The 25,343-nt window shown below is 39.6% G+C and overlaps 1 protein-coding gene across 1 annotated transcript; it reads right to left on the bottom strand.

The window, feature by feature from the left end:
- On the bottom strand, window positions 1–21,157 carry ADA2 (adenosine deaminase 2). The gene is made up of 9 exons (XM_015816942.1): window positions 20,843–21,157; window positions 17,792–18,011; window positions 10,482–10,692; window positions 9,741–9,868; window positions 8,307–8,397; window positions 6,069–6,177; window positions 4,879–5,036; window positions 2,107–2,309; window positions 1–371 (listed from the first exon to the last, which is right to left on the bottom strand). The coding sequence occupies exons 1-9, from the start codon at window positions 21,150–21,152 to the stop codon at window positions 257–259; spliced, it is 1,545 nt and encodes a 514-aa protein (XP_015672428.1). The 5' UTR covers window positions 21,153–21,157; the 3' UTR covers window positions 1–256.
- Window positions 21,158–25,343: the final 4,186 nt, after the last annotated feature.

The following is a 25,343-nucleotide window of genomic DNA, read 5'->3' as shown; positions in this document are numbered from 1 at the left end:
TAGTCAATCTGTCCTACTCCTTCCTCTTATTTACCCACAATTATACAACAATAATTACGAATATAACCCAAACTCAGAAGAATTTCCACTGTTAGAGGGGAAGGGATCACTACTTCGATTCAATCTCAATACAATACATTCCACCTTTATGGAGTATGTTCTGATTTCAATTATTTTTGCTAGATTGTTAAGTGAGCAATGATCTGATCAAATTACCTGGGAGAAGCAAGATTTTGTATAGAATCTCTACTGTGGCCTATTTCCCAACAGCTACCTGGGGTGAAGCGGCAGAATTGGCTATGAAGTGGTCCCATTTTTTTTGCCAAATGTTCATGGCCTTTTTCTTCTCAGCAGGTTGCATACTACTGTATCTACGAAGGGAAAAGACTTAAAGATAGCAAGATACTCTTAAAGAAACGACTTAAAACTCAACACATTTGTATTCAGGAGATACTGAATAAACGGAATATGGCTTGCTTTCCAACTAAGCACATTGAAGCCAGTTCTCATTTGCACTTAATGGTGATGCCAACATGGCCAGCAATATCTTTTTTTGCCTCGTATTCCTGCCCACTCGTGTGAGTAAGGAAGGCTGAAGTCATCCTTAACTGTACCACTTAAAATAGATTTCTCCCCTGATTCCATTGCTTGCTGAGTGGGTCAAATCTGATAGAATCCATTACCCATAAGCTTTGGAGGGAAATCAGGTGTCTTTTAGGACTGAGAAAAGGGTAAAAAAGCAGGACAGGGATAGGTAATGGGACAGTAAATGCCACTATTTTGTGCCCGACTAAACATTGTGGGTATTTTTGTAACTCAGCAAAAGTTCTTAATATAGTAGCTGTTACGGCCCCAGCCTCGAGCTCAGAGTAAGAGGAGGAAACGCTTGTGTCACTGTTGTACTAATGTCTATAGCAGGGGTAGTCAACCTTGGCTCTTTCATGACTCGTGGACTTCAACTCCCAGCTGGCTCAGGAATTCTGGAAGTTGAAGTCCACGAGTCATAAAAGAGCCAAGGTTGACTACCCCTGCTCTATAGGAATGGATCAGATTTCTGATGCTGGTGTAGAATCCAATCTGGGTCGGTCACCGGGACCAAAGGTTTAGTCTTCTGAGCTTTTGGACTTGTGCTGGAGCCCATCCTCAGGGAACTTCTCTCTAGCAGAGTGTCTAGTGTCTGCTAGAGAGAAGTTCTCTGAGCACGAGTCCAAAAGCTTGGAAGACTAAACCTTTGGTCCTGGTGACCGACCCAGATTAGATTCCAGCAACATTATCGTGTGACACGTATATTCGTCTTCATTCTTTCTAATGCTGGGCTTGAAGCTAACGTCCAGCAGCTTTCAGGAATTGATCTCAGATCCTTTAGATGGCCTTGCTTGAGTCCATCCATTCCACTGTTTTTGCTGAACGGATGAGTGCCAGATGGAGGGCACAGAAGGTTAAAAAATCCCTTCAAGACAAAAGGTTGGCACGTTGAGGATTCACACAAACTTTAGGTCAATAGAATCTAGGAAGAATAGAGAGCAATGGCCCATTCATTCCCAATCTTTACCTAAGTATTGGTTTGGAAGTTCAGGGAGTGAGGAGCAGAAGCAGAGATGGTATCAGCAGGAGAGAGACAGAGAAGGGGAAAATATGCACCATTATGCTTTGGCAGATCTAATAAAAAATAAATCTTACTGAATTTAGTAGGACTTTTAGTAGGACTGGCACTCTAGGAAGAAGGTGATGGGCACAATAAACAAAAAAGAGTAGAATTTGTAGTGCTTGTAAAGTGTTTTTATAGCATGCATAGTTGTGAAGAAGACTCCACCTAGTTCCATCCCTAGTACCTAAATGTTTTGGGTCAGCAAACTGTGTATTTTCATTTTTTATGCAAAAAAACCTCTATTATGGCAGGGTAGATGTAGTTTCATATTTGGACTTCCTATCCAAATTTTGTTGACTCTTAATTCAATGCTGATATAAACTAGAGTGGTGATATATATGAAAAGTTCAGCTGGCTCTAAACATTGTGCCTATTTATTGCCCTGTTTGGACAAAGGTTTGTACATACATGGGGTTTCTTGGTCCATAAATGTCAGCATACAAAAGAGATGCACTTACTTTAAAGAGTTTAGCACCAGTTGCTTCAGAGTTCTCAGATCGGCACTCATCCCTCCTATGCCCATAAACATCTCATAGAAGTCATAGGATAATCCCTTTGCTCCAAAGACGGACGGATCATCAGAGGCAACCACTATCTGATGACCCTCTGACAACAGAAAAGCAGCAGGATGGTTTCTCAGATCTGATACTAGCTTCAGGACCTTGAAGAAGAACACATAAGCCAAGAGTTATTTTAGTTAAATCTGCATTTGGTTGTGAGCCAATTGGACCTATGGGACATTCAGAATTCTGAGAACTTATCTAGATCAGGAGTAGGCAAGCTTGGGTCTTTTATGACTCGTGGACTTCAACTCCCAGAATTCCTGAGCCAGCATGGCTGGCTCAGGAATTCTGGGAGTTGAAGTCCACGAGTCATAAAAGATCCAAGGTTGCCTACCCCTGATCTAGATCTACTGTCACAAAATCACTGTCACAAGAGGGCTTGTCTATGCACAAAAGAGCTGCTATTTGGATATGGTGAGCAACAAAATACCTACTTTTCTAAACGGTTGAGGTTATTCAACCAGTAGTAAGAGAGCAGTAAACATCTCTCCAGAAACTTAACCAGTATTCAGGAATCAACTGATCTTAAATAAATATTTTACACCTTCTGGACTTTTTCCCCCTCAGATTCTTTTCTTTCTCTTCTTCTCATTTGTTGTTTCCTCTACAGGTAGTCTTTGACTTATGGCAATTGGGACCAGAATTTCCATTGCTAAGCAAGGCAGCTGTTAACGGAGTCACGTCCAACTTTATGACCTTTTTTGCCATGGTGGTTTGGCAAATCACTGCAGTTGTTAAAATGAATTATTGTTCAGCAAATCCAGTTGCCCTCAGTGACTTCTACTCTTCGCATCTTTTATCCTACTGAGTGCTAGACAACATGGAAAAGGTGGTATTTTGTTTCTAACTCTAATCTGCTCTTCCATGATTGAAAAACTGATACAGTACTCTAATCTTTAGCCTGCTTGTTTCAGAAAGACTAATGTTTATTCTTCCCATTTCTGTATTTCACCATGTAGACAGAGATATAATGTTTCCATCTAAGCATACATTTTCCTTATTAAAGTTAACTCCTCCTTTTAGCCTATAATTATATGTCTCTTAATAACTTTCTTGGTGTATCCCTCACTTAGCAACCATTTGAAGTTATGATGGATCCTCCCAAAAGTTACTTATAACTCAGTTCTGGAGTTCTGGTGGCTGCACAAACCCCTTCTGGTCACATGACTTGGAATTTCAGGTGCTTGGCAACCGGTTCATCTTTAATGTTCCTGTAGTCATGTGACCACTATTTACAACATTTGTACTGGTTTCTGGCCTCTTATTCTTTATACTCGTTTATTCTGGCTTAATGACTGCCACAAAAAAGTCATAAATTTGGGTCAGGTCACGCAGGTGCCTTGACCCATGGCCATCATGAAAATTCCAGGTTCCATTAAGGCAGACATGTCAAACACAAGGCCGGGGGCCGGATGCGGCCTGCAAAATGGTTTCATGTGGCCCGCGAAGCCATCCTGGAAACAGTGAGGGAATGGCCCCCGCTGCCTTGGCCCTAGCCCAGACCGGCCGAGAGCCAATGTACAATTTTGTGGTGGCCATCTATGCTGAAACACATTCAGTCTTAGCTCCACAAGGCCGTCTAGAAACAGCGAGGAACCAGCCGCTGCTGCGTCGGCCCCGCCCCCTGGGTGCATGCTGGGGAGGTGTCACCCTTTGTGAGGAATGAAGAAATGGACCATGCCTTGGCGCTTGCCCTGGTCCCACCCCCTTCTGCCAGAGACCCTCAGATCTGTCCCGCTCCTGCCCAGGCCCCCACAGGCACCCTTGACGCGAATGATGTGCAGCTGGCCATGCCCACCCAGTAAGCCACACCCACTCCATCCACACCCACCCAGTAGGCCGCACTCACCCTGGCCACACCCACCCGGTCCCCCGAGGGCAACCGCAATGCTGATGCGGCCCTCAATGAAATTGAGTTTGATACCCCTGCATTAAGGTCATAAGTGTAAGACTACACATATTGAGCTATTTGCACATGGACTGTCTGCTAAGTAAGGGTTAACTCCATATTTTCCCTCTAGTTTTTTGTCATCCCATCTAACTTAATCCTAACATCTAGAATGTTCCTCAATCTGCATCTTTTATCTTTCCTTTTTTCTGGGCTGACGGGAATATTCCCAAATAAAACCTAGTATTTTTCATTTTCTATGGAAGCCCATGAGGTCTATAAAAGGATTGGAAATAATACATTAAGTCATCTCCTATCCCAGAAGATTCTAGAGCAGCGGTTCTCAACCTATGGGTCGCGACCCCATTTGGGGTCGATCGACCATTTCACGGGGGTCGCCAAGCAAGGCTGTCCGCCATTTTTTCCCCTTTTCCAGCAGGTGCCTTACCTCCCTTGAGCTGGGCCAGCTGGCGGTCGGCCTGCTCCGTCTCTGCCGCTTGCCAGCTACGCCTTGGCCGGCGCAGGGGGCAGAACCACGCATGTGCGGCACTCCCGGGCAGGGAAAGTCCTCGACTTACGACCGGTTGGGTAGTCCTCGACTTACGACCGGTTTAGTCCTCGACTTACGACCGGTTTAGTCCTCGACTTACGACCGGTTTAGTCCTTGACTTACGACCGGTTTAGTCCTCGACTTACGACCGGTTGGGGGTCGCGGCATTAAAAAGGTTGAGAACCACTGTTCTAGAGCAAAGCTCAGCTCTCTTTTCCTTGAACAATACCTGATTAGAAATAGGACAGACTTCTATAGCAATATTTCCTTTCAACGCCAACCTCCTAACTTCTGAATGCTTGGCAAGGGCAAAGCCGTGACCAATCCGCTTGGTATTCAATAGCAGAGCATCCAACAAATTGTTATCTATCGAAGTGCCTTCCCAGTCTGAGTAATATAGAAAAAGAAGAGTTATTATACCTTTACAAAAGGATGGCCATCATGGTAAAACTCTCTCAAAATTTTATTCTGAAAGAAAAATAATTAATGCAATGTGTGGAAAAACCTTTTAGCATCTTCTGCAGAAGAGCATGAAGATTTCTCACAAGGTGTTTTTTTTTAAGGATTTAAACTAAGTCACAATGGTATCATATACCTATTTTATCCATGGAGCAAAATTCTTCATGAAATTCAACTAAAGTCATTTGCTCAAAGTTGCCAAACATTAATCATTCGCTTAATGACTGTTGCAAAAAAACTCATAAATTCAAGACACACAGGTCTCTCAACTTATGACCATCATGATTTACTCTGAAAATTCCAGGCTCCATTAAGGTCATAAGTTGAGGCCTGATGCAATGGGCTATTTGCACATATACGGTCTGCTAAGTAAGGTTGCCAACCAAGATTAACTCCATATTTTCCCTATAGTTTTCTGTCATCACATCTAATTTAATCCTAACATCTAGGATGTTCCTCGATCTCCATTTTTATTTTTCCAAGATAAACCTTCAGGATCCCCACACCTGTCCTGTCTTTTGTGTCATATTGGCTTTTTTATATCCTTCTGTATTTTGGAGAAGAAAGTATGTGAGAATTTCTGAGAACAGCAATCTGATCTCAGCACTGATGAGTGAATATCATATATCAGTGTTTCTCAACCTTTTCTTCACCATGGACCCCTTTTAAATATCATTTTTGGCCACAGACCATGGCCATGGACCACCAGGACTTAACTCAAGATTTAAATAATAACATTTCTTCAAGCCTTCATGGACCCCTCGTGATGACATCTTGGCCCCCCAGGGGGCTGCAGACCACAGGTTGAGAACCACTGTCATAAATAGATGTATATTTACTTAGAAATACCTACTACTGTGTTCAAAAGGTCCACCTCAAGAGGTAATTACAAAGAAGTTTGCAGAATTAATTTCTTATTTATTGCACTTCAAAGGAGCACTGTGATGTATTTGTGCTTACTTGTCTCACCAGCATGAAAGAAATATGGCAACTTAATTCCTTGAGTTTCTGGCAAACTTAAAGCTTCTTTCAGTTCCCAGAGAGAGTATCCACCATCTTCCCAACCAACCTGAAAAAGAGCATTGCTCTGGATCAGCATTCAGTACTTAGGTATTATTAATATATCAATAACTATTTATCATTTTAAAAAACCAAACAGATCTACTCTATTAATACAGGTAGTCCTCGACTCACGATCACAATTGAGCCCAGAATTTATGTTGCTAAGAAAGAAATTTGTTAAATGAGTTTTGCACCATTCTACAACTTTTCTTGTCACATTTCTTAAGTGAATCACTGCACTTGTTAAATTAGTAACACGGTTGTTAATTGAATCTGGCTTCCCCATTGATTTGCTTGTCAGAAGGTCACAAAAGATGATCACATGACCCCGGGACACTGCAACCGTCATAAAGATGAGCCAGTTGTCAAGCATTTGAATGTAAATCACATCACCAGGGGATGCTGCAACAGTCATAAGTGTGAAAAATGGTCATAGGTCACTTTTTTCAGTGCCGTTGTAACTTCAAACGGTCACTAAATGAACTATTGTAAGTCAAGGATTACCTGTAGCATGGCACCAGCTGCAAACAGCAATGGCCCATAACAAGCCACTGGATGATTGCAAATTCAAAAAGTCAGTCTTTTCTTTCTGTTCTTTCACTTGGGCCAACTGCCTGCCTGCCATACCCCCTGCTTCCCAGCTTGTGATTCATGCTATTCAGCCAGCAATAGTGAGCACCTGAATGCATTAACACTCTGGCAAAGCAGAAGTGAAGTAGGTTTGTTTTATGCCAGGGGTCCTCAACCGTGGCAACTTTAAGACTTGTGAACTTCAACTCCCAGCAAAGCTGGCTGAGGAATTCTGGGAGTTGAAGTCCACAAGTCTTAAAGTTGCCAAGGTTGAGGACCCCTGTTTTATACTATCTTGGGAAAGGCATGCAAATGAAATCGATTGTGAGGCAGTGGTCTCCACCCCAGCAGTGAGGTACAGAGCTGTAAGTATGGAAATTCTATAGTTCAGTTTCTCACTTGATTAAGACAGGCAATGTTCACAAGGATTACAATACAGATAGTCCTTGAATTATGACTACAATTGAGCCCAGAATTTTGGCTCTAAGTCATTGTGATTGTAAGTCGCCACATGACTTGACTCAATTTTAAGACCATTTTTATGGTGGTTGTTAAGTAAGCTACTGTGATTAAGTGAGTCAGATAATTGTAGCTCCAATCATGTGACAAGAAAATGCTGCAAGTTGGTTGTCAACCTTCCAAAATGTATCACGTGACTTATGGAGCTGGTGCAGCAGTCATGACTTTGAGATGGTGAATAACTTTTTTTTGAGTCTATTGTAACTTCAAATGGTCATTATACAGCCAGTCATAAGTCAAAGATTACCAGTGTCTCTATAACATTCTGTCTCAGAAATAAGTCTAAGGTTCAACTGTATGGGTGTTTCCTTTATAAAATGATGAGATGAAATAGTATGTGGGAATGACCTTGGCAGACAGGAGGGAAACTGCAGAGTAGACAACCAGAACGTTCAAGATGTCTCAGTGCACAGAAGAGGGGAATGGCACTGGAAATTAGAGACCCTCCCTAATTTCAGGTAGTCAATATTTGTCATATTGAGCCAAATATTTTTGTGCTAAGCAAGACAATTATTAAATAAGTTTTGTCCCATTTTATGACCTGTTTGCCACAGTTGTTAAGCAAATTTCTGCAGTTAAGTGAATCTGGCTTCCCTCATTGACTTTGCTTGTTGAAAGCCAGCTGGGAAGGTCATGAATGGTGATTACATGACCCCGGGATAGTACAACTGTCATCAATAATGCCAAGCACCTGGATTGCCAAGCACCTGGATTCTGATCATGTGACCATGGAGAGGCTGCAATGGTTGTAAGTGTGAAAAATGGTCAGTGCTGTTGCAACTTCGAACAGCCACTAAACAAGTGGTTGTAAGTCAAGGACTATATGTAAAAGGGAAGCAGGGGAGAAATACTTTCAGTCTTGCAAAATTCTGTTAATATAATCTAACAATTTCCTGGTTGAGCATCTGGTCTGGGCTTCAGTGCAGGGCTAAGGTAGTCATGTGATGGGACTGCAGCTGAAATACTTTAGCTCCCCACTATTTCATCTTCTTGCAGTCCTTCTAAAATAAAACATACAACCCATGAGGAATGAATATCAGGAATTACCAAATCAAACCCTGCCACAGTATTTGGGAACTTAGTTCTGAGTTTGATGGCTGTGCGAATAGCTTCTTTGATCTGGGAAACACTTTGCTTTCTGAAAGGCAAAAGCAGGAGAAAATATCAAGGAAAAAAAGGTTGTAGATACTGTTGCTTTGATTAAAAAGTGCTGAACAAATATTTGGCTAAACTTGTATGATGGCTAAAAACAGAATATATACCTAACCAGTTCACCAACAACAGGGAGAAAGAAGTCATGAGAGAAAGGCTATTTATTTAGTACGTTTATAAGGTACATACTCATGGATAATCCCATCTGCAGGCAATACTTGCATATTAATGCATTCATCCCAGAGGGATGTAACTTAGCGGTCTCCAAACTTGGCAACTTTAAGACTTATAGACTTCAACGTCCAGAATTCCTCAGCCAGATAACTCCCTTATGAGCTAAGATGTGACTATGTACTTAATCAGGCTCCCTTTTTAATGAAAAAATTGGAACAAAATACTTAACTCACATCAGCCTTACCAATCAATGTTGGTACCCCTGCCATATGTTAGCCTATAAATCTCACAATCTCTGAATAACTATGAGGGTATCAAATTGGGGAAACATGCCAAAAGGGATTCTTTTTATAGTACCAAACACGTACTTCACACCTGAAATTCTTCTACATGCTCATTATGATGTCAAGCTCAATTTGGATTGGCTTAGAATAAGCCAAGTTATTCCTCACTTCCATTATATCATATTTTAGGTTCATCCTTCTGAAGATTCAGAACTCGCTACACCCCAACTTCAGAGGTGGTGAGGTTCAATTCTGTCTTAGTCCCATGCCTATGTGCTTTCAAGCTCCTTCCCTTTAACACTCTCCAACAAACCCACAAATTCCATCAAACGTAGCTCTTTTGTATCAATTGATCTAATTTCTATTCCATGGCAATAAGAAGTTGGAAGACAGGAGACTGGTAGGCTTTAAAAAATCATTCAGAAACAGCTATGGTAGGATAAGGAACCTCTGATACTCCTAGTGTTGCCCATTTCCCTTGCCACTAGCTACTATGATGTGAGTGCTGGTCTGTAATTCAGAACTTATGGATTCATAATCCTAGTGGGGGTCAGGAAGAAACATATATCTAGATACTTATTGGATAGATAGCTATAAAGAGAATGATGCGATTTTTAGTCATTACCCAAAGGTGGTTTAATTTTTAAAAAATTAAGATGGTTTTATTTTTGCTAGTTAATATTGATTGATAAGTTGGAGTCAACCACACAGATGTTCCCCCCCCCCAAAAAGGATCTAATCCCAGCCTGATTCTTCAGGCCTTTCAGTGCCAATATAATTGTGTTCTTCCACTTTACTTGTTAATATTAGTTACTTAAATTCAAATGTATGGACCTGCCCCAGTTGACAAAGCTATCTGGACATTCCTTACCGGTGTGTCGTATATATAAGTTTTAGTCCCACAAAATCAGGATGATCATTTACAAATTGCTTAGACACTTCTTCAAAAGCTGCCACAGACCAAAATTTATCATGAAGACTTCCATCCAGCTCATATATCTGTGGGCAAAAAAAAAGAACACACAAAAGTTTAAACCATGTGAAAAAAGCTCTTACAGGAAAACTATACATACCATATGTAACCACTTGCTAACATAGATCACCAGGAGGCAGTATGTGACTAATTTCATGGTAAATCTGGACTCATTGGATGTATGTAGCCCACTCTTATTCTTATTCAAACCACAGAATAAGATCTGGTTATATACGTCCAATCAGTCCCAGTATAGGAAAAAAACAGTTATATACTGCCACCTGGAAATAAAAGCACCGGATAGGATATACTGTACATGATATAAAAATAGGGAGATTTCCCCTACTTCAAGAAGGGTGATCTCTCTCTCCTTCTCTCCTTAAGGGAAGTGGACTACCATTCTGGTAGTTTTTGAATGTTGATTATGATGTTTAAAAAAAGTATATTTTTGTCCATTCTATCAAGGGACACCCAAGCAGTACTTTTTCAAAGAAGACCAAAGAAGTATGAGGAGGGGAAGGGGAAGGGAGATGGAGGTGGAAGAGAAGGGGAAGGGGAAGGAAGAGGAGAGGGAAAGAGGGAAGGGAGGAGGAGGAGGGGAGGGGAAAGAGAAGGAGAAGGAGAAGAGAAATGTATTACCGGTGGTAGGATAACTCTGATCTCAACATACTGCACATTGTCTTTATAGAGCTCCACCAGACCTTGATAGAAATAGGATTTAAACACAGGTGCATAGTTAATAATGCCAGAAGCGGTCTTAAAGATATTTTCAAATTTGTCCCAAATGAAAGCTTGAGTTGGGTAGGTCTTCTCCGGAGTATCTGTTACTAGTGTTAGGTTCCTCAGTAAACTGGAGAGGGAGAAAGAAAGGCATAGTGGCAATTTAACAATGTGCCTATAAGAAGCTTGCCTTCTGACCTGAGGAATCATCACAAAATCTCTTGTTCTTGGACACAAGCTCAAGATCCTTTTAAATGCTCCACAGATCATTCCCTTGCACAATCGCTTTTTAAAAAAACAATATTTATTTTATGCATACACAATTAACAAACTTCAATCTTAAAAGAAACAAATAGAGAAGAGACAACCGCAAATTAAAAATATATACTAATAAGGAAAAGAAAAATGAAAAAAAATATCTGTCTTAAATGTTATACTTATCAAGTCATTGATTTACTAATGAATACACTAATGATTAACACAAAATATTATTGTGAAATATCACATGTCTGCCATAGTAGCACATACACCTGAATCTTTTGATTGGTAGAAAATAATCAAGTAAATAATCTGAAAATAATTTTCCAAAGAAATAAATGACACCTTTCCAACAACCATTCCTTGAAGTTTGGAGTAATAACACATTTCCATTTTCTCAACATAACTTTTAGCTCTCTTTCGTGCACCAGCATTACTAAGCATGTGTATTCTTTATTCTTAATTTATGCTTCATATTTCTTAATTGCTCTTTTCCCTCCCTGCCATAAATTCCAATCAACATTTAGTACTGTATGTGCACTTCAGATGTTATCCTAGGATTCTGTCCTAAGCATATTTGGTCAGAATAATAAATTTATTCATCCCACTATTTCAGGTTACTTAACTATTTTTAGTGAATTAACCACTAAATAGGTTTGCTATAACCCATAAACCATGGCCAACAACCAGAATATGCTAAACAAAAACTGAACTAACCACAAAACAGGTGCAAAAATGCAAAAAGAGGATGTGACTGTTTTTATTTCCCAATGCAGTTTATAGGTCTGATATTTCCTGGTAATCTCTTATCCAAGCATTAACCAGATCCAATCCAATTTATCTTTTCAAGATTTGGTAGTGCTGCAGCTATTGTGATTCTTATTAATTAAAAAAAACTGGGAAGGCATACAATCCTTAATATTCTCTCTTGAGGCATTTTGAAGGTAGCTTTGTGTACAAGAATTAGATTTTCTAAGCACTCTATGGCATACATTGTGTCAACTTAACACCATCTAGACCAGGGGTAGGCAACCTTGGCTCTTTTATGACTCGTGTACTTCAACTCCCATGGCTGGCTCAGGAATTCTGGGAGTTGAAGTCCATAAGTCATAAAAGAGCCAAGGTTGCCTACCCCTGATCTAGACCAAGGGTCTTCAAACTTGGCAACTTTAAGACTTGTGGACTTCAACTCCCAGAATTCCTCAGCCAGTTTGAAGACCCCTGATCTAGGCTCTGTGCTGTTCAGTTATCAATGACTTTGATGTGGGGAGGGAAAATATGATCTTGAAAAGATAAACAGGATTGGATCAAATTTGTCAAGGTGGGATAGGATAGATGGGAATAACCTCAAGATTCAGAAAGATCTTGACAAGGTGGAATAATGGGCAGAAAAATGCCTTCATCTAGGTAGGAAAGCATGATTATGAGATGTAGGGCGCCAAGCTCGGCAACATGATGTTCGAGAACGGTGTTTTGGTGGAGCACAACTTGAATATGAGCCAAAAACATGTCAGTATTAAATACAGGATTGGGTCAAGATCATGAGAAATCACTGTTCCACTCCATTCTGCATACGCTAGATATACAGTATCTATAGAACATTGTGTCTAGTTTTGGGCACTGGACTTTGTCCAAAGGAGAAAACCCATAAAGACAAGTGGCCTGGAAAGAAACGATTATAAAGAAAGATTGGAAACATTGGCTATGCTTAACATGGAGAGAAAAAGACACAGTAAAATATGGTAGCGGTCTTCAAGGATCTTAAGGGCTCCCATACGGAACATGGAAAGGAATCCATTCCACTGGGATCATTTGCCATAATCATTTTTTGGATCCAAAGAAGAACATGAGAAAAGATGATTATTTTGCAAACAAATAAACTGGGATGCTGATTTGTTACTACTGCTAACAATTATATTGTTATTACAATTACAGAGAAGAGAGAAGACAGCATGTGCAGAGCAAAGTTTAGCACACAAGATTTGCTAAAACTGAGAAATGTGCAACTAAAAGTAGAACCCCAGAAGAAACAATTGGCCAGATTCATGGGCCATGCTGCAGCAGCTGAAATGCTGAGGATCCTACTGGTATCAGGTCAGCAGGAAGTCCTCCTCTGATGGTATCCCAGATCAAGCTTCCCCTGGGAAGCCTTAGAAGACATTATGCAGAAGGCACCAGCTACTTAATCCAGGGGCTGTTTCTCCCTCACTTAGTTAATTCTCCTTTTGCAAGAAGATTAGCATCAGAGTGTAAATATTCAGATAGCACTAATGTCTGCTGGCTCTGGGGGTTGGGAGGAGAACTTCCTTCTTTTTAAGAAATTGAGCAGAAGGAATAAGAGGAAAGCTGCCTGGGAATCATTCAGTAAAACCTGGCTATTGGGTTAGGCTACATTTTGGATTCACATAATGAGCCATAAAGAAGAAAAATAGGCTAGATTCATGAAAACACATCATGTCACAAAAATATATGGAAGGTTAACACTAAACAAGCTTCAAACAATGTGCACATGGACCCAACTAAGTCTTCAACTAACTTGGTGGTGCCATTAAATATATCACGTTTTCTATCTTGATATTTAGCAATCTTATTGTCAAATTTAGACAATAAGAACATATTGAATATATTAGTTGTCAGCCCAAAGGGCTGCCTCATGAGGTGGTGAGTTCATTTGCAAGTCTTCAGGTAAGAGGCTGGATGGTCTGTCAGAAATGCTGGAGTGGATCGTCCACCTGAGTAGTCAACTGGACTGGATGACCTCTAACATCCCTTCTAAACATAGGATTCTATTACCGAAAATGAATTTGAATTCTGAGCAATTTCTACACTCATAAATATTTGTTCTAAGGCAGTGGTTCTCAACCTGTGGGTCGGGACCCCATTTGGGGTCGATCGACCATTTCACGGGGGTCGCCAAGCAAGGCTGTCTGCCATTTTTTTTGTCTGCCATTTTTTTGTCTGCCATTTTTTTCCTGTTTTCCGGCGGGTGCCTTACCTCCCTTGGGCTGGGCCAGCTGGTGGTCGGCCTGCTCCGTCTCTGCCGCTTGCCAGCTATGCCTTGGCCGGCGCAGGGGGCGGAACCACGCGTGCGCGGCGCTCCCGGGCAGGGAAAGTCCTCAACTTACGACCGGTTGGGTAGTCCTCGACTTACGACCGGTTCAGTCCTCGACTTACGACCGGTTTAGTCCTTGACTTATGACCGGTTTAGTCCTCGACTTACGACCGGTTGGGGTCACGGCATTAAAAAGGTTGAGAACCACTGTTCTAAGGCCTCTAAAATGTTTTGATATCAATTTTAGTGTTCAATTTTCATTAGTACTCTTGCATTTTCTTTGGAATGAGTAATTCCACTTTATTTCATCCTAAGAAGTGTCAGTCAAGTGTCTTTTGACTTATTATCATCTCCCCAAGCGAATAACATGCAAATATGCTCATTGTATGCAGTGAAGTATGCAAATCAAGTTTGGCTCATGCTGTTGTTCCATCCAAGCCCTTCATAATAAACCAGGGTTTCACCCAGGACCCAGACCACATTCCTTCACTATGACAACTGTGACCAGGTCCTATACAGTAGTTCATGCTTGGTGCTTTTCTTAATCAGAGCCTGATCAGTGAAAAATATACATAATGGCACAAGCAAGACCTAGACTGAATTCCCCCATCATCTCCGTCATTATTAATCATAATAATATTGTGTGTTCCACAACTTACAAGAAATAGCACTGCCAATTATTCTAAACCAAGGTAGCAATGAGTCTGATCAAACAGACAGGAGGAGACAGCACAAAATGGATTCTCTTTGCCACACATTTAAAGGGCCAGCTGCTGTTTCTCTGCCCAAGAAGTTCTCCCTATGCTTTCAACTGCAGGTAATGTTTCATTCCCTTATTAAGTGGGATGGGAGGACTAGATTAAAAGAGTGGGGAAGGAAGCTAAAACATCCAATAGCCCTAATTTGCTCAGGGTGTTTTCCTTTTTTTTTTTTTAAAGTTCCACCAGTCAAGGAATTCAAAGTTAAGGTTTCCACAGCAACGTTAACTCTGCCCTCTTGTGCATGACAATGGGGGGTCTTTCTTGTTACATTAGCAGACAAAAGATTGGGCAATGCAAGAAACTACTCCATAAACAATGCAACATAATAGAAAGGAAATGAACCATAGCAAGAATGGCAGCATTTTCTGCTAGTTTATATGTGGTAGTAACTGCCATTTCAGGTCTATTCGGACAACTGCTTATGTCGTGACATAGCAAACATCACCCTAGAAACCAAGAATGAATGAAGGGCAGGGAGGCATCTTTTACAAAGTTATCTGAAGTATAAGACACAAGGAATGCCCACAAATGGCAGTTTTAAAAGACAGATCTCCTTCAGCTCAGCAGGGAAATATCACAAAAATTTGGCCAAAAAAAATAAAATAAATACAAATGAAGAAAATCTTAAACTAGAGGGTTTTTTTAGAAAATGAACACGAGTTTTGGGCAACTTGATAATATTTACTCAAAATAAGTCCTATTATGCCTAAATCCTACTAAGATAATGTAGAATTGCATTTTTAGGACTGATATGTATTAAGTATGATAGTACCGGTAGTCCTCAGCTTATAACAGTTCATTTAGTGACTCTTTGACGTTACAACAGCACTGAAAAAAAGTGACTTAGGACCATTTTTCACACGACTATTGCAGTGTCCTCATGGTCACTTCATCAATATTCAAGACACTAGGCAACTGACTCATATTTATGATGGTTGCAGTATCCCGGGGTCATGTGATCATTTTTTGCGAACTTCTGACAAGCAAAGTCATTGGGGGAAGCCAGATTCACCTCACAACCATGTTACTAACTTAACCACTGCATTCACTTAACAACTGTGGCAAGAAAGGTCGTAAAATGGGGCAAAACTCACTTAACAACTGTTTCATTTAACAACAGAAATTTGGGGCTCAATTGTGGTCGTAAGTTGAGAGCTATTTGTGTTGCCATTATCATTTTAATCTCAGCAAAATTTTGTCCTTGCAGAATCAAGCTGTCCTGGTTCTCCTCTTTTCAGAAAAGATAAAATGAACCAAACAGACATGATGGGTTTTTAATTCCTTCACAGAATGTTTACTATGGGTAGGAAAATGGATGGAGAAATTTGAAGACACGCCAATGCTGGAAGAAAGTGAGTAAATGATATAGGACTTGTGAGGAATTCCTATTTGTCAGAGGAAGCAAAACTGGCTGTGTGTAAGAGCATGAGAGCTGGAAATATCAGGAGAAACATAAAAGCTGAATGCAGCGGGAATGGGGGGGGCTTAAGAAGTGTGTGGGACAAAACAAAAAGAGATAGGGTCAAGAATGAATGGATGAAGAATGAATGTAGGCTGAACACAAAAGTGGGTGATCAGCATGAAAGGAGTGTTGATATGGTTTGGTCACATAGAAAGAATTAATGAGAACTGAATTGCAAAACAAATACATGAAAGAAGAATGTATGGGTCAAGAGGAAGGAGAAACAGAATCATGGCTGGATGGAGTTGGTGAGATCTTCAAAAGGAGAGAAGCTTGAAAAATAAAAAGCAATGTTTCAAGGTACAGCATGAAATCAAAGATGGGATGAGTTACAAAGATGAGAAATTATGGAAAGGGGGAATTCATGTTCTTATAAATTGGATTTAAGTACATTACCTTTCTTTTTTCTTATTTCATACCATTCCCTTTGCTTACTATTTATTATTTCTTCCCTGTGTTTTGGATTCAGTTGCTTATCCAAAAAAGCGAACTGCATGATGGATATATATGTATTAATTGATTCTATGTAGTGCAGAGTACACAGTATTCAATAACCATGTAGGTCTTGGAGTGAGGGCTGAAGCTGGGATGGTAGGACAATTTTCAAAACATGGTGCAGATGCCCTCCACATCCAAGGTTGAGAAACAGACAGCAAAAAAATCAATTTTCACATAGTAAAGAAACATAAGATGTTATGGAGGGCTTGGTTGCTTCTTCATTATTAGGTTTTCTAGTATCTGCACTAAAACAACATATCTGTCCCAGCAGCCTTGTCCTTGATGCCTCTATTGTTATCGCCTGAATGCTGGTTGAATTTTGAAACAGATCTACCCTTCCATGCCCTGAATGAAGCTCTCTTATGAACAATACTCTTTATATTGAAAAAAGAAAGAATTAAAGAGCTGATACATGTAAGCTGCTATAATGAGTCAGAACAGTAGTTCATCTAGTCCAGTAATATTGACCCTGAATGGCAGTGGCTACCCAGAGTTTTAGATAGGTATACTGGAGATACCGAGATTTGAACCTGTAATCTTCTGCATGCAAAATATATGCTTGAGGTGCAAGGTACATATCTGCAAAGAAGTGCTGATTGAATTAATAATAATAATAATAATAATAATAATAATAATAATAATAATAATANGCAGGTTGTTCCACTGGTTAATTGTTCTCACTGTCAGGAAGTTTCTCCTTAGTTCTAGATTGCTTCTCTCCTTGATTAGTTCTCTGTCTTCACTCATTAATTCACTAAAACGTTTTAGATGGATGATTAACATATGGTCTTATCAGCCAACCCAACTCCACATTTTTTATTGTAGGGTCATAGTAAGGATAAGGTAAGGCACCCTGAGTAATTAGGGAACACATTGTACAAAAGTTAAGTATTATGGTTAAAACAATTTTGATATAATGTTTGCTCTACTGAAGCACTATGATGGCTTCTAGATTAAAAGAAAAGGCTCTGATGGAATAAACACGCAAAACAAGTTATTCCATCTTTAAAATTATGCAGATAATGCTCCAAACCAGCCTTCCTCAATCTGCTGTATTTCAAATTGTTGCATACTACTGGTAGCTATACATTCAAGGAGTTGCAGTCCCAGCACATCTGGAAGAGGCAACTTGGGGAAGGAAGAAGCAACATAATAGTATAAATTTGCTTGTAATCAATTCAGAAATATTTTCACTCACCTCTTATCAAATCCACCCACATCCTTTAGACTCTTGCGGTAGGTCTTTAGCAAAGTCCACTTGGAACAAAGAGGCACTTTTTTAGGAGGGGACTTTGAAAACTTGAACTGAACAGTCCATTTCGGGCAGAAGCAGATGTAACAATTCGGCAGGTAACTTGCATTGTATACCAGCCAGTCAGGACTCAGGATAAAATAGTCGTGAACATGTAAAAGGCCACCTGTCAGCAAGGAAGGAGCAAGTGGACAAAGGAAAACAAGATTGGATTGAATTGCTTTGCCAAGGCAAAGAATCTATCTATACCCCAGTGCAATATAGTGATCTGACCAATGTGGGTGAGGCAGTGGCGTAGCGTGGGTTGTCAGCACCCGGGGCAAGGCAAGTAATTTGCGCCCCCCCTTCCACAGTGGGCGGCGACCCGGCGGCTCGGATCGGATTCGCACAGCCAGCACTGCAGAGAGAGTGAGTGAGCCAGGCAGGGGCAGAGAGCTGCGAGTGCGAGCGCGCCCCCCCAGATGTTGCGCCCGGTGCGGCCGGCCCCCCCTGCACCCCCCACGCTACGCCTCTGGGGTGAGGAAGTCTATCAGTGACTAGCTGAATTGTCTCAAACAGTAGAAAGCTAGGAAGAGGAATGGTGCTTAAAGATACATTGGCCCTGTACAAGTCTAGATTGAAAAGATGAACACAAACCCTAGCCAATAACACTGTGCAAAGGCTCCAATGCTTGGATTGCACCATTGTCCAGAAGATATCTTCTTTAGCAAACAAAGGTTTTCTTTATTTAAAATTAGCTATATTTGCATGTTTAACAGTAGGCAGGGAGCAAATGATGGTACAAGAACAGCTTTCACGGTATTGTCTCTAAGACTTTATTTGCCTGCTTAGCTTCTTTATTGTGTTGGGATCTCACTACAAGTTTCTTGAAGGCAGATTTCATTCAAGGCGTAGATAAAATGTATATGAAGGCAATCATGTCTCAAACCTGAGACAAGAATGCAAGAAAACCACTTTTTTTTTAAATACCATGAATTATCACAAGTTCTGGTCACCCAAGCCTGGATATTTTTTCAGGGTAAATTTTTTCAATACAATTGAATGCTTTGGGAATTGGTAAAAGGGGCTGGATAGCCATCTATTGAGATGCTGTAGTAGTAGATTATTACACTGGACTGTAGTAGTAGATTACTACACTGGACTGGAAGTTGGACTATATGATCTCCAAGTTATCTCAGAATCTTACATTTAGTGATTCTACGACTAACAAAAGTAGCCATTTTAAACAAAAATAAATGACAAAAATGGAGGTCAGTGGTCATTATATAACTCAAATACTTATTATGCAAAATCGGTCATTATCAGTACTATCATGCATGAGGAAAAGCAGGGCAGAAAGGTATTGCTGAGGCTATTGTTCCCATTGTAGTTTGTCCAAACATCATTTCAAAATAGCATTACTGGACTCCAGTGTTTCTCAACCTTAACAACTTTAAGACATATGGACTTTGACTCACAGAATTCCCAAGCCACCTTGCCATGAATAAAGGTGTGGATTATAACTTGTTCTGTGAAACACCCAGAGAATATATAGCAGGGGGCAGGCAACTATGGCAACTTTGCAACTGGTAGACTTCAACTCCCAAAATTCCTAGTACCGCTGGCTCAGGAATTCTGGGAGTTAAAATCCAGTCATATAGTTGCCACTGTAGCCCACCCCTGATATATAGTATATAGTGTAGTTCTTAAACTAGTAATGGGAAAATTGCCTGGTTTAACAGTGATTGTTGCAGTTTAGATGCTAAAATGACCCAGTATCTTTCTTTAATTGGGTTATCATTTGGAATTAATATTTCTTTGAAATGTTTGTGGACCTTAGGTATATGTTATCTGATAACCAATTTTATAAAATCCTGCTGTATGGAAAGGCCAAGCCATGGAGTGAAAAGACAGACTCAAAGCTGTTGACCTGAATTGAACTTCCTTATTCATTGTGTTCCATCCTTATGGACTGTTCCCTGGGATTTTAAGACAGCAAAGACCCATATCTGTATTACAGGGAGATACAGGAGAAATGCTGAAGGCACAGAGTGTAGGTATCAATGGAAGAGAGAGCCAGGGCAGTCAATTGTGTGCGTGGAGGAGGTGAACCAAAGACCAGCCTTGGAAACGACTATAAGGTAGTCCTTGACTTACGACTACAATTAAGCCCAAAATTTTCATTGCCAGGTGCCCAAATTTTGATCACGTGACTGTGGGGATGCTGCAACAGTCCTAAGTGTGAAAAACGGTCATACTGTATGTCACTTTTTTCAATGCCATTGTAACTTTGAACTAAACAAGTGGTTGTAAGTCGAGGACTACAGGAGTAGAGAAGTAGAGTAGAGAAAGCTGAATGCTTCATAACCCTTTCAAAGATACAGATCAGCTACAGTCAGCCATTAACAAGTAATTTTAATTCCTATGAATTGATAAAGACTGAAAGCAAAAGAAGGAACTCAGTAAAAGGGGTCAGCTACAAGCCCATGAAAAGATGTTGTAATATTGTCTTTACTGCTAGTCCATGTATGCCATGCACTGAATAAATATATTGTCTTTATTGCTCTAAATGGTGGGCAGTTAAACAAACACAGGGGAAAAAGGAAATCTGTAACTGCCAAATATTGTCATTTATCACTATGCCATTATCATTTATGAATATAATTAGGCACAGATAAGTAGATTAGTTCTCTATTTTTTGTTTTGTATAAAACAAACTAACATGTAAATATCGAAAGAAAACATTCAGCATTTGAGCCCATGGTTTGTACCTTAACTGAAACACTCAAACAACCTGGGAAAATAATTTTACCTAAAGTTGTAAAAAACAAACCCCTCTATAACTAATTCTGATAGACTTTTGTTTTAAAACAAAAGCTCTATAGTTGGAAAGAAGATGATTATCTATAATAGTCATTATTCCTTTACTTTGTAGAGTTTATTTTAGTCCAACCAAATTACTATATTTAGCAGGAAACTCATGGAGGTGCTGAGGAAATCAGGAATTACGGTATTTACCTTTGGGCATTTCTTTTAAGATGTTGAACACAGCACTTTGTTCAATGTAACTTTTAGCCTTGAAGAAATGCATAGCAGGTGGAAATATCCCAGTTTGCATAGCTTTCATTACTTCTGTTTTTTTGAGGTGCATAAGCTTGCAGTTGAAATTTTCTTCCTGTTGTGTTAGGATAAGGTTGCCACCTGTACGGCGGGCATTCTCCTTCTGAAGTATCATCTCCCGTTTGGTCAATGGGACGCTTACACATAGGGAAACCCAACTGAAAATGAGGATCACCCAACCTCCAAAACTCTGAACAACCACTTTCATTGCTACAGGGGCACACCTAGAAAACACAGACACAAATGCAAACAATTTTTCAAAAAAAATCTAAATTATCTTAAGTATAGGAAACAACCAGAAAAGTCCGAGTGACCTGTTTTCAAAAACATGTCCTCTGCTTGAAACTGAAGGATTTAAGTTTTAGAGATTTAAATATTAATTTAAGGGTTCAAGAATTTCTCCAAGAGATTTTCCAGCCCACATTAACAGCTTGCCCCTTTCTAACAAAGGGTCCTCAAAAGCTCACTTGGAGACACCCCCACAATTTACTTACTGATGATTTTTCCTTCCTTGTGTTTGGTAAAAGCTCTTTTTCACAAGCCAAAAGCCACAGCTTCTCAGGAACATATAGGTAGTCTGGCTGTGTGTTGAAACTAATCCTCCAACACAGAACAAAGTAGATATACTACCAGTTGCGATGCCTTTATTGTTTCAGCCGGACCATAGAATTCCTCGTCACTCTTTAAATAAAGAAGGAAGCCATGAAAATGGTAATGAATTACAGAAAAACTATGATTTTCATGCTCACTTAAGCAAAAATTAGTATTATTCACTATGACTTATTTAGAAGTATACATGCATGGATCACAAAGGCTTTTGTAGATCACCACCTCTCTGCCTCTCAGCTATGTTACCAGTGCTTTAGGCACCTTGGACCCAATCCAGCACAAGGACTCTTGATGCAATGGACATCTAACGGTTCTGTTTTTTAAAGGACACGGAAGTAAAAATAAGGTTGTGAATAGACTGCTTATTCAGATGCATGTTACTGATTTATTATATTTAAGAAAGTAGGAAAGGCTGATATAAGCCCTTAATGGGGGAAATAGTAAGTTGAGAGGGGAAGAAGACAATTACATTTCTTACATTAGCAAAACTATCATAGGCATCAGACAACAGGAAGCTGTGGTACCTACACAATTATTGTCCAATCATCTCAGACACAAGAAAGCAAACAGAAGAAAAAAGATAGTTTTAAGGGGAACAAAACAAATTTGCAGATGACTGCAAGCTGGGGGGAACTGCAAACAATTTGGAAGATAGACTCAAGATTCAAAAGGATCTTGATAAGACTTGAGCATTAGGCCCTATCTAATAAGATGCAGTTCAATGGTGAGGAAAGTAAGGTAACCAAATGTACAGTTCAGAATCGGTAGTACCTGACTCAACAGCACTAACTGTGAGAGAGAGCTAGGTGTCTTACTGGATCACCACTTAAGTATGAGCCAGCAATGTGCTGCAGCTGCCAAAAAAGCCAATGCATTTCTAGCCTGCATCAACAGACGGATAGCATTAAGATAACAAGAAGTGATAATGCCACTTTATACCACACTAGTGAGTGGTATACATTTGGAATACAGCATACATTCTGGTCACCATGATACAAAAAAGATGCTGAGACCCTGGAAAGTGTGCAGAGAAGAGCAACAAAGATGATAAAGGGTCTGGAGGTTAAATTGTATAATGAACGGTTGAGGCAGCTAGGTATGTCTAGCCAGCCTATTGAAGAGAAGGATTAGGGTGGACACAATAACTGTCTTCTATCTAGTACTTGGCGGGCTGTCACAGAGAAGAGTAGGGCTAACTTATTCTCCAAAGCACCAGAGGGCAGGACAAAAAGTAATGGGTGGAAGCCAACCTAGAAGGAGACATTTTTTTTTAACAGTGATAATTAATCGGCAGAACAGCCTGCCTCCTGGAACTGTGGGTGCTCAATCACTAGAAGTTTTCAAGAATAGGCTGGACAACCATTTGACCAGGATGGTATACGTATATTAGGTCAGGGGGTTGTAATAGAAGATTTCCAAGATCCAACATCCCTTCCAGCCCTATGATTCTATGTTCTGAAATGCAGTTTCCAGAAAAGAAATACAGGTAGTCCCCAACTTATAAGAGTTCATTTAGTGACCATTCAAAGTTACAATGGCACTGAAAAAGGTGACTTAAGACCGTTTTTCACACTTACGACCATTGCAGCATCTTCGCGGTTATGGGATCAAAATTCAGACGCTTGGCAACTGACTCATATTTATGACAGTCGCAGTGTCCCGGGGTCATGGGAATCACCTTTTGTGAACTTCGGATAAGCAAAGTCAATGGGGAAGCCAGATTCACTTAACAACCCTGTTGCTAACTTAACAACTATGGTGATTCATTCAACAATTGTGGTAAGAAAGGATGTAAAATGGGGGAAAGTTCACTTAACAAATGTCTTGCTTAGTAACAAAAATGTGGGGCTCAGTTGTGGTTATAAATTGAGAACTACCTGTATTTCCTTGAGAGAAGAAATCTGGATGCCTTAATAACACTGTTGCAGCCACTGTCCATTTATCTTAAGGGTAAAACCACATCATGGCTTAGAAAGCTAGAAGAAAAAATAGCAGCGATTACAAGGAAGAACTTCAGTGGGCTGGATTAGGTTTACCACAACGGGCTTTAGCCTAAGTTAATATCAGCCAAAACCAAATAATTCGTTTCAAACATTTATCAATCTAAAATAGCCACTATTTTTAGGCATATCTTTCCAATGGTTTCTTTAGTTCAAATACTTATGGAACATTATTTGTCCGAAATGGTATAGGGTTTCGTGTCTGAGCAGGGGGTTGGACTAGATGACCTCCAAGGTCCCTTCCAACTTTATTTATTTATTTATTTATTTATTTATATTTATATTTATATTTATATTTATATTTATATTTATTATTATTATTATTATTATTATTATTATTATTATTATTATTATTATTATTATTATTATTTCAAACATCTTTGGTTCATGATACCATCTTATCAACGAACTAGGCCACAAAAGATTTGCAGGTTTATTTAATAAAGATAGTTATATATATAGCAAAGCACTCTTAGAGGGCTTATGTTTTGCTTTTTAGAATGAGCCCTCAAATACATATTTTCTCACTACATAAACTTTCCCAAAGCAGGATGATTTTTAGCTGATCTGTACCACTGCTCCAATATTACTAGTTGAATAAATCTGTAATCACCAGCATTTCCTGATCTGCCTGCCTAGGCAGATGGGTAGCACATTCTTAAAGAAGTCCTAGAGAAAATAAAGTATTTTAAACAGAATCTTAGACAGTATTGCGGTACAGAATCTTAAATTATTATTATTTTTTATTATTATTATTATTTATTATATTTTTACCCCGCCCTTCTCCTTGCGGACTCAGGGCGGCTGTTGGAAATCATCTTCATACAACAAACAACATATTTAAGATAGATGACAATATCTCTAGCCTCTTAGAAAGCACAAGTTGGAGGGCTATACTGTGAAACTTAAAATTAAATAGTGAAAGCAATGCAACAATTCGGGATTGAACTACCAGAAAAATCTCTCATAGCACCAAATAAGATATAATTAAAGCATAACACAACTACTAATTTTTATTAGCTGTAGGAATCCTGGATTTTATTTTCTGATAGAACTATGAAAGCAATTGCTATGGCAGTTTAGATATGGAGGCTGGGCTTGCCCAGCATTTAACCATGATCCTAAACTTGTATGAGGTCATAATTACGTGTTCATCTATGCAGAGATTATGAGTACCAAACAGAGGGAACTAGAAGTCTTAACCTATGTCTTAAGACATTGTTAGGAATAAAAATTTAGAATAAAAAGTAAAGTGACACGTGCTCTGTAAAATTTCTACACGCAGACAGTAACATTTCTACACAAAATTTCTACACGTAGACTGCAAGATTTCTACACAATTCTACATGTACACGTACCTTGTAAGAGTTCTGCACGTAGGCTATAGGATTTCCACACTGAGCTATAGGATTTCATGATAAAGTACATATAAGGGAATAGGTGAAACAAAATAGTAAGGGGCAGGGATAATGTATTTTGTTTAGGCGGCTCTGATAAGATTGTAACCTCAGAGGAGGGGCCAAGGCGTCGGGATAGAATGTATATAATGTGTGTTTTCGCTGTGACTAGGTGTGGCTCAAATATTTATTTGGAGTCCACCACGCTTTGCAAACCGTTGTATCCAATAAATCTCTGTCTAATTTCAACTTGCTGTTTGGTGTTATTCAGTGGGCTAGAATTTCTACCAACAACATAGACCAGAGAGGTGTCATGAAACTCAATAAGATCAAAGTCATGGCAGGAAGGGTAGCAAATAGAACTAGATAAGCTTATTTCCTTTTTTTTATTAT

This window comes from Protobothrops mucrosquamatus, unplaced genomic scaffold (assembly GCF_001527695.2).
Source record: "Protobothrops mucrosquamatus isolate PMUCROS unplaced genomic scaffold, P.Mucros_1.0 scaffold532, whole genome shotgun sequence".
Lineage (NCBI taxonomy): Eukaryota > Metazoa > Chordata > Lepidosauria > Squamata > Viperidae > Protobothrops > Protobothrops mucrosquamatus.
The sequence above is the reverse complement of the archived record's forward strand: the minus strand, read 5'-3'. Positions and strand labels throughout refer to the sequence as shown.